General features: G+C 39.4%; 1 protein-coding gene across 2 annotated transcripts; it reads right to left on the bottom strand.

The window, feature by feature from the left end:
- Positions 1–5,342: 5,342 nt before the first annotated feature.
- On the bottom strand, positions 5,343–9,092 carry rps24 (ribosomal protein S24). Of its 2 annotated transcripts, XM_030748741.1 has the most exons (6): positions 9,008–9,092; positions 8,326–8,391; positions 8,021–8,230; positions 6,881–6,994; positions 5,983–6,003; positions 5,343–5,428 (listed from the first exon to the last, which is right to left on the bottom strand). In XM_030748741.1, the coding sequence occupies exons 1-5, from the start codon at positions 9,008–9,010 to the stop codon at positions 5,998–6,000; spliced, it is 399 nt and encodes a 132-aa protein (XP_030604601.1). In that variant the 5' UTR covers positions 9,011–9,092; the 3' UTR covers positions 5,343–5,428; positions 5,983–5,997. The 2 variants fall into 2 exon arrangements, with proteins under 2 accessions (XP_030604601.1, XP_030604602.1); XM_030748742.1 differs by lacking the exon at positions 5,983–6,003.
- Between the last annotated feature and the right edge of the window lie 1,401 nt (positions 9,093–10,493).

The raw sequence follows: 10,493 nt of genomic DNA on the forward strand, positions 1-10,493 counted from the left end.
CAGAAATCTGACCGTTATTACTGTTATAATATATATTATCAGCCCAATATTCCTCTAAACATCATAATTTATATGGATATATTTATGATGTACTTCAGGCTATTCTGTTTATTTACTCCACACAAAATCCCAACAGTTAAACTGACATTTTATGGTGCTATTTCCTGCTGAGGTATCACAGGATAGAAAGTATTAAATCACTGAATTTTAGAGGCATTTGTCTGTGCCTTCTGTTACCTGTGCACAGAGCAGACAGATGTAGAAGTTCCATTAATCTTTGCATCTAATTCTTGCCAAAGGAGTGAATGATAGGGCAATAATATTACAATTGCCATATACAATATAACAGGAAGACGCAGCATTATGCAGTGTTTTGATATATTTCAGTTTCTTGAGTAAACTGGCAGACCATGATGCAATGTTTGCAGGTCACAGACTTATATTTTTGCATCATTCTTTCTCTGAAGCCCAAGGGCACACATATGCGCATATATTTCCTCAATTACTGTATGCACATAAACACACACACAGCTCCCGATGTGGAGATCATGGCTTAGCACACAGAGCGTTCCATCATACTGTCACCCACATCTGCTGCCCTTTCTGATTACTGCACCCTCCTGATTCTCCCTATTTCCTTTACCTCTCCTTTTGCCAAACCCTTTTTCTCTGCTGCTCCTGCCACCATCCACTTTACCCCCCACCCCCCTAACTTCCTTTTCTTAGTGCTCCACAGACTAGCCCTCCGTGCCAACCAAAATGAACAGAATTCCTGAGGACATTGGAAGGTAGCAGGGATGCACGTCAGCTGGCACATTTTTACACTGGTCTGATGTCCTCTGAGCCTCAGATGGCATGTTAACAACCTGAAAAAAGGGGCCACAGAGTGGTTTCAATACGCCTCGCATGATTGAAACCGAAAAGTGATTTTTCATATGTGCACACAGGTTAGAATACCAGCATCATACAGCAGGTATGATTTTTTTTTCCATCTCCCTCTGAACCAGTGAAAGGATTGATGGAAAATACCATTGTTATATTTCAGGGACTATACAGGACAATCACAGGAGCTCTGTCTGTTAGGACAGATGCAGTTTGCTGCAGTCTCTGCAGGTTTTTTGTTTTTTTTCCCTCCTCCACCATTTCCAGAGACGGATAAATGACAAAACCATGTCAGACTGCCGATGCAAAGAGGATAATTAGGATTCACGAAACACAGTTTGTCCTCAAAAGCAAATCACATTCCTTGGTGCTCAGGGGCTACCAAGGCACAGATCATTTTATATATCAGCACCTAGCAACTGGCAGATGGAGTGAACTTAGTGCAGGCTGCCAAAGCTGATAGGACACTGCAGGACTGCAAAATGAGCTGTGATGATTCCCCTGCTGAGGCCAACAAGGGAGACATACCTCATTAAGATGCAGTGCATCCTTGAATGCCCGGCCACACTTTACAGCAGCAAGTTGCTCTTTTGCAAAATATATTTACAGAGCTACTGAAAGCACACAGTTTGGAAGAGAATAGCTGTAAAACAAACACACACCAGCTAGGCAATTATAAAACCAAATTTATTAGCACATCAAATACAAGTATTATATAAATTAAATTACTGTATAGTATTCAGTCCAGATAAAAAAACATTACACATTAATGCGTGGCACACACAGTATCATAACATGGAAAACAATAAGGCCATTGTATGAGATGTGCATGTTATTGTTGCTATTGATTACTGCATGGACATGCTGGCAAAACCACACAGTGAGTCATCAGGAATTCTATTTTCTTATTAGTATAATACAATAATGCTGCACTGCATGCAGAGAGACAGGCCATTAAAAAGGCACCTGTGGTGAGGGCATAAACATGTGTTCCTCATAAATATCCACCCTTAACATGACTACAAAAAAAAAATCCTTTTTTTTTCTACAAGCAGGTAGAGGAATACTCTCATTACAAATCCCCTTTGTGTCTTGAAGGAAAACAGAGGTGAATGTTGTCCTTTATCTGCTTTTATGTGGCATGTTCGAGGGTCCCTGGGGGCCCTTGGCAGACTCTCGCTGCTGAGACTGCAGGTACTGTACAAATACACCGATCCGCAGCTCAATGTCACACACCGCCTTCTTAACAGTCTGCTTATTTTTCTCTCATCGACATCGCCTAACCCTTTTCCATTACTTTCCACCGCATTACTAACCCTTATTCCCTCACAGTTTATTTCTGTAAATTACTGTTAATAATTCACTATTTATTGCATCAACCTGCTAACGATCCTACTGATGTCATCTGGCCTTCTCGTTATTAAAAAAGAAGCTGGCTTAGTGCAGAATGAAACTCATTTTAATACTTTGACGCTAAAACAAAAGAGGAGCCAGAAGATAAGAGACAGAGGCGAGAAGAATAGAGTTAGAGACACTGTGAACAAGAGCTGCACGGAGAAAGAGAGACAAAGAGAGGGAGAGACTCCTGAGACGGACCAACAGGGCTGCGGCGAGTGGAGCTTAATTTCCCAACACCATCTGTTACCAGTCCCTAGATTGAAAGCTCCACTTATGTCAAACCTCCCACAACAGCAGAACACCACAGAGTCTTTTTCTTGTCTGTCCCGAGTAACTCTTTGCGTTCCACACCTATGTAAGACACTTTATCTTCCTCTACAGGGCAAGATAAGACACTTAAGAGGCGATGATCTCAATCTGACAGCTATTTTCCGGATCGTGGTGAGGAAAACTATGCTGTGCTGGAAAAAATATGCTCACCTTTACCTGCTCACTGAGCACTTAATTAGTGCAATCTTCATACGGCAATTTGTTGTGTGGCCGTCCAAACGATCTTGATAAACTCTCAGTGTTTAATCTTTGCCGAGTGGCACAGATTAAAGGAAAAGCCCACAGGGGCTGCTGGGTATATATAGGGCTTTCTACTGGGAAACAAGCGCCCATGACACAAAATGTGTCAATGGAAGTGCCTCCAAGGTACTGCCCCCCCATCTTTTTTTACCCCCTATGGTGTATGCACTGAGGACTCCGATAGAGGAGTGTCTGGCCTACATTTAACACTGCAGAGGCATGAAAATATGTCAAATTGCAAGGTTGAACAGAATTATATACATTATGTGGAACACAGAGCTTGAGAGTCATCCCTAACTTGCACGTGTTACATCAGATTGGACAAAGCAGCTGCTGCACTTTGGATAATGCTGTTTGGGAGTAGGGGGTTATCATTTTTAGCAGTGCATTAGTGCCTGTCAGTATGTATTTTCCTTGTTGCATGCTATTATTCATTACTATAAAGTGTGCACTCAATCTGCCATTAGGAGTTTTCTTTTCCTCTTTAGCGTCTTAGACTCATTTCTCCTACAAGAAGAAATCCTGAGCATAAAAGAGAGACACTAGGGCAGAGGCATTGAGTGAGGGTTACCCTGAGGACAGACTATTCCTTGGCATTTTAATCACTTCATTTACAGTCTCTCGGGGTATTTTGATGCAAATTATCTGAAAAGGTCACACTGCAAAGAGGGGTATCTATTCTGTTCCAAATGGTGTTTATTTATAAACAGGAAAAGCAAGTCCAAACAATAACCTGAGTATTAGTACTATTTAGTCATCACTGACCCTCATATGAGGGGGGGGGGGAAGAACTGAATATCTAATCTGACAGGTAACTAACCTTTTAGCAGAAACTTCAGCATATCAAACCGGTTTCATATTTTCAGTGAAAGGAGCCCTCATGTGGCCATTTGGGTTACTACAGGAAAAATCTTCAAACCAAATACAGTATAAAACCTGCTATGAAACTACATATGCACTCACCGGCCACTTTGTTAGGTACACCTACTCAACTGCTTGTTACTGCAACTATCTAATGAGCCAATCCCAAGGCAGAAACTCAATGCATTAGTCATGTTTCAAACTGAGCATCAGAATAGGGAAGAAAGGTTATTTAAGTGACTTTGAAAGCGTAATAGTTGTTGGTGACAGATGGGCTGGTCTGAGTATTTCAGAAACTGCTGCTCTGCTTGGATTTTCCCCACACAGCCATGCTGTGTTTACAGAGAATGGCCTGAAAAAAATATCCAGTGAGCAGCAGTTCTCTGGGTGAAAATGCCTTGCTGATGTCAGACTGCTTAGAACTACCTGATACAACAAAGGTATGCAGAAGAGCATTTCTGAATGCACAACAAATGGAACCTCGAAGCAGATGGGACTACAGTAGACCACACCAAGTGCCACTCCAGTTAGATATGTATAGATAATGGTGGCTACAATTTGCTTGGGCTCACCAAAACTACACAAGATTGGAAAAACAATACCTAGTCTGATGAGTCTCAATTTCTACTGTGACATTTGGATGGTAGGACCTGACAGTTCTGACTGTTGATAGTACAACAGTGTGATGGATATTTTCTTTGCACACTTTGAGCCCTTTAGTCCCAACTGACCATTATTAAAACACCACAGCCTACCTGAGTACTGTTGCTGTCCATGTCCATCCCTAAATATCAGTGTACCACCTTTTGGTGGCTGCTTCCAGGATAATGCACCATGTCACATAGCTCACATCATCTAAAACTGCTTTCTTGAATGTGACAATGAGCTCACTGTACTCAAAAATTCTCCAGTGTCACCAGCTGTCAATACAATATTGCACCTTTGGGATGTGGTGGAACAGGGAATTCACATCATGGATGTGCAGCTGAAAAATCTGCAGCAACTACATGATGCTAACATGTCAATATGGACCAAAATCTCAGGAATATTTCCAGCACCTTGATGAATCTGTGCCATGAAGAATTAAGGCAGCTCTGAGGGTAAAATGAGGTCTAACCCAGTACTAGCACGGTGTACTTAATGAAATGGCTGGTCAGTTGAATTTACTGCTCATGAAGTAAAACCAACTTAAATCTCTGTACACAATTTTTGTAGTAAAATAGTCAAGCTTTGTATCATTAACCCCATTGCACTAGTGAATAACTGAAAATTATTTTTTGGCTATTTTACATCAAAACCGCCCGATGTCACCATGAACCAGATTTGCATGTGCAATGTAACTGTGTATGTAACATGCATACATCATATTTACTGTACTCACGATGGAAAACTATCCTAAAATCCTTAAAAATGCAATTTACAGCTGTCAAAGCAACAAACTGTGTTCCCAACAGCTTCTACTGAGCAATCTACAAAAACACTCCCAGTCATCCTGATCAGAGAACTGGCTGCCAGCTATCTTTCAACTCTCAGTCTTACAGTAAAGCACCTGCTGGCTTCTTTTAAAGTCTGGAGTCTAAAAACGTGGTGAATTGAAATTGTTTCAAAATAAATATATACCCAAAGAGACATTTTTCCAATTTTTTCCAAACTTTATTTGATGACAATATACAAGCACATCTTGAGCACGGAGACCCTCCCTGGCTGTCCGGGATCACTGTAGAGAAGACAGCAGCAAAAATCAGTATCAAATCAAACTTAATTTAAATTACAGCAAAAGAAACACTGACAATGTGAGTTTTCTAAAGTTAAAAAGAGTGCAAATAAAGACAAATATTCAAAGTTGTTTTCAGGTTTTTTTTGGGGTCATGGCACTTTAAATCCACACTTCAATACAGTCTTGAGTACAACATTTTACTTGAATATAACTTCCAGAGTACAATTCACACACTGACAGCCTTTTTAGCTGTGCTTCCCCAAACACAAAACAAGCTAAAACCCACATGCTTTACTCTACTTCTATTAACTACAGATACGAACTGTCAAAGCACCTGTCTATTCAAATATAAGTCAGAGAGGGGAAAAGCCTGCTGGTAAGCCCATTGTTGCAGAGAAAGTGGTAAAATGCACTGGAGTAGTGGGAAAACATTATAAGCTGGGGGGGCAAACACTGAAGGAAAACTGCAGGAAAAATAAGGAATGACATGCACAGTACAGCTCAGGCCTATCAGTTCTTGATGTGCAACACAATAGCACACCATGCTTGTATACCTGCAAACTGACACTTCATTTCTGCAAAAGAAATCCATGGGAAGCAAAATCAAGAACAAAAGATGGAACAAAATAATGTTAACATGTTGAAAATTGAAAAATGGAACAGAAAAGAGCTCTGAATGGACTTACAGGTTTGACCAAGGCCAATATACAGCACCAAACACATGGCTGTCAATATTTTCCTAATTATTACTATTATTATTGCTATTACAGATGCAGTGAGTTGGACTGAAACACAGTCCAGCTGGCTTGTGACATTCAGAGATCTATTCTGACTGTCATAGAGGGGGTACAGGAGTATACAGGGTTTTAATGCAACAAAAACTACACCAGAAGATTACATAATTATTTAAGCACTACTTTCACTTATTGTTTGGAGGATCTCCTCATACCGTTAACAGGTTTATGACACTACAACACTATTAGTTTACAGTAGTACTTGTTAGTACTAGGAGAAGAGATGGCCAGCTTTGTATTAACCAGTGGGTCAGATCCTTTCACATTGGATGCATTATGTACATCCAAAGACAAAAGCGTCGCAGCTTTTGTTATCAAAGGGATCAGGGAGGGTACAAAGGCAGGAGTTAGCTACTGAATGTAACTCCTGGATTATCTGAACACTGCACTTAAGTCTATTTGTGGAAAGCATTTACCTTCTACAGTTTCCGAAGATAATGAGAAACAATTGGAAAGATGACAAAGGAAATTAAAACAGTAAAAGAGTAGTGAAAAAAAAAAAAAGATTAGCAGGGAAGAATAAAAGAATAGGTGTGTAATGAAAATCAAGAAAAAGAGCTAGATTTCACAATGCCTTCCTTTGATTTCTGCAGATAAGATGGTCAATCCTACTTCCCTGAGACAGACTATCACAGTGGTCAGTGAGTGCTCACATTACCTTTTTGCCAGCAGCGCCAACACTGGCCTTCTTGATGCCTCGTACTTTCTTCATTCTGTTCTTGCGTTCTTTGCGCTGTTTCCTTGAGGTCTTCTTTTTCTCATAGAGACCGTGCTGGGGAACACAAATGGAAACGCATTTCACTTTACATCCTGACTAGGAATATGGAAAACTTTGAGACTGTGACAGGCACCAAGAGAGAAGCTTTAAAAAGACCTGTCAGTGGAAGTCAGTAAGAGCAGGTCTATGCTACTACAAAGCTAAACCAAATGTGTGGGTAAAACAGACTGTTGTAAATTATAAGCACTGTAGTAAGTACTGTAGGCAACATATGTACGAAGACTTGTCTATCCTTACATACTGGAGGAGGAAGCCATCCACAAGGACGGGAAACAAAAAACATTTTGCTAGCTTTCCCACTGTGAAATCAACTGTGCTTCACAGTATATGGAAGCCTAGACTAACCTAATGTAACTAACATTATACCTGTAATGCCACTAGTAGGCTACCCAGCAACCATCCTAATATTTCAATGTTTTAACACACTGTTAACACACAAATGGTCTGCCACTATCGGTTCAATGATTTAAAATTACTTTTTAACAATTTCTGCTAAAGAACATGGGATGATCCACCACTTGTATTAAATTCTACTGATATTGGCTGTCGATACAAAATAACTGGTGTCATGGGTCAAGCCCGGTCTTCGTAATAAGCTGCTAATTAGATTGAGAAACGCATATCCTGGGAAATTAATAAAAGCCCCATCATTTTCCCTTTTTATTCAACTTCCATATATTGCATGTTTTTATGCATCTGCATGAAGCATATCAGCCAATATCCCTATCTAGATTTTTACTTCCCAAAAACATCAAATGTGGTATTAATCTGGCTCTGCATGATGCCAATTACTAATAAAAATCCCAAAAACATAATCAAAAGCTCTTCTTGGCTAAAATAATATTCCTTAAAGTTACATTTAAAGTCCAGACTGGTGCAGCATTTGTGAGCTGGCTGAGAGAATGTGCATCTCTTGCTCATAAATTCCACCAAAAAAAAAAAAAAAAAAAACCCAACAAACAAAACAAAACAAACCCCATCCACTCGTACTGACACTTTAAAAAGTTCTGCAAAACTCACCCTGGCAAGTCTGTGCTTGGGCTCATTCTTCTTGGCGTAATCTAGGGAGTCGTACACCATGGCGAAACCTGTCGTTTTGCCGCCACCAAACTGGGTCCTGAAGCCAAAGACGAAAACGACATCAGGGGTGGTCTTGTACATCTTGGCCAGCTTCTCCCTGATTTCAGTCTTAGGGACTGTGGCCTTGCCGGGATGGAGGACATCGCCGACCTACAGAGATAACAGGAGGCAGATGAATGCGCTGCTATTGGAGGACTGGTGCTGAAACTCTTGATGTGATCAAATGTGAACATATGAAGCCTTACCATTTGCTTCCTCTGAAGCAGTCGGTTCGTCATGAACTTGCGGGTCCTGACTGTTACAGTGTCGTTCTGAAGACGGAAGAAAATTATGCAGTTACCACACAGAAAGCTGCTGAACCTGTACGAGCCTCATATTAGCAAAGACAGAGGCTCACCTACCTATGTTATATTATCTGTCAGCTTCTCAGTTATCCTAACGTTTACACAGTCTGCTGCCTTAGAAATAAAACAAACTGCTGTACAGCCTATTTCTGACAGTTACTGGAGTATTTCTGTAATACTTTAACAGACCTGTTAGCCTAACGTGCGGGCCGCCATCGGTATAGCGTCTGCTAACGTTAGCTGCTGGAAGATAGGACTATAAGCTGCGGCTATTTTACGTCTGTTTACTAAAGTAATGGGTAAACTGAGCGGGTTAAAATTATTCTGTTGTGCACAGAAAGCAAACAGACTGGAAAAAAGACACGAACAGCCATTAGTGTAACCTCCGGATCAACCTCAGTCGACTAGCATCTGGACGGCACCCCTGAATTTTCTTCTAAGCCCGTTTCACACGACAACAATATCAACATTTTATTATAAAGCAGCCCTAAAGGATCACTTGGTGTGCGAGAAATGTGTGTTGGTAAATGGATGGCCTCGATGATCGACGGATTTTACTCGCAATTTTGACCACAAGACTCACCATCTTGACGCCGGCCTCGCTCAGGGACGTAGAAAAGGAAGAAGGACCAACAGGCGACCGGATTAATGCCTGCACAAAACTCAGCGGGCATGTTATTTGTGCCTGATGGAAAAGATTAACTCAACGAAATTCTATTTTTTTGGTTTCTGTTAATATTTACTAAATGTGAAAGCATCGTGATTATATTACAAAGAAATATGGCCTATTATATTCGATTGTTTACACAAAAATCAGATGTTTCCAAAGCATAGATTTTTTTTGTTTGTTTGATTTTATAGTTTGACCTTTGAAGTAAAAACTGTGGAAGTTTGATTCCGCCACTGAAAACAAGCAAACAAAAAAAAAAAAACAAACAAAAAAACCAAACAAACATTATTTTGTATTAGCTCAAAATTTGGGGGTCTAAAATATTTTCTCAAAATTGTAGGGTATCTGAAAATTTTAGGTTAGCACAAAATGTTTGGCTTATTAGCTTAAAATTTTTGGGTTATTTCCTAACAATTTCTGTTTGTCATAAAATTTTGGGGCACTAGCTCAGAATTTTAGGGTTATCACAAATTCTTAGAATATCAACTAAAAATTTTAGGTTATTAATGCAAATATTCAGGTTATTAGCTCAAAGTTAAAAAATGACCTGGAATTTCAAGTTATTTTATCAATTTTTTTAGTTATTTATCTCCACTAACTACAATTTAAGTGCACATTAAAGATGCACAGTGTTCCGATGGCTAGAAGCTTTTGCATAGCCATATGTGGTGTAAGATTGTGGAATGGACTAAGTATGGAATTAAAACAATGTCCCGAGATAAAACAGTTTAAAAAACTATAAAGATTTTTTTTTTTTTACAAAGTATAAGGACACAAAGGGATTTTAATTACAGGGTGTGTCATTAGGTGTAATAATATAGATTGTGTTGGTCTGTGAATTGCATGTGTATGTGTGTTTAGACTTGTGTATGTTTATGTAAATGTATATACACAGATATTGAAAATGATTATTAAATAGAAAGTTCATACTTCATCCTACTATTTTTTTGAACACAGAAAGTGAGTGGTATTGAGTTCTTGGAGGCAATTCTGTGTCCTTATTCTTGTTTGCTTACAATGCACTTGTTGCTTATTTTTATTCATCAATTTGTTACTGATGAACTTGCCTTAACTTTTGCTGCTTTACTCTAGAAGACTAACTCTCATAACAAGACACCAGACACCATTTTTCTTTATAAAAAGTATTTCACATGCATTGTTCCATCAGATAGTAATAACCAGTTGCCTAAATAGCATTCACTGAATGAAAGAAATATCAATGTTTACAGATCTACTCAGATGAGAAAGAAATCTCAAATCTTTTGTACTGATAAAAATGTGCTAAACATGTCTGCATGCACAAGTGATTCCTGCTTGTTGCTGAAACCGAGTGAGATTGTGACACTCAAAGCTGCCAAAAATAACACAAATCATGGAAAACGAATAAATTAAAAAAAAA

The sequence above is a fragment of the Archocentrus centrarchus genome, chromosome 15, assembly GCF_007364275.1.
Source record: "Archocentrus centrarchus isolate MPI-CPG fArcCen1 chromosome 15, fArcCen1, whole genome shotgun sequence".
NCBI classification, from domain to species: domain Eukaryota; kingdom Metazoa; phylum Chordata; class Actinopteri; order Cichliformes; family Cichlidae; genus Archocentrus; species Archocentrus centrarchus.

What these genes read in the sequence shown, in the direction of transcription:
- rps24 (XM_030748741.1), bottom strand. An exon ending in TGCTTCAGAGGAAGCAAATG is followed by an intron (nt 8,231 to 8,325) that starts GTAAGGCTTCAT and finishes TTATCTCTGTAG; the next exon opens with GTCGGCGATGTCCTCCATCC. An exon ending in CCAAGCACAGACTTGCCAGG is followed by an intron (nt 6,995 to 8,020) that starts GTGAGTTTTGCA and finishes TGTGTTCCCCAG; the next exon opens with CACGGTCTCTATGAGAAAAA.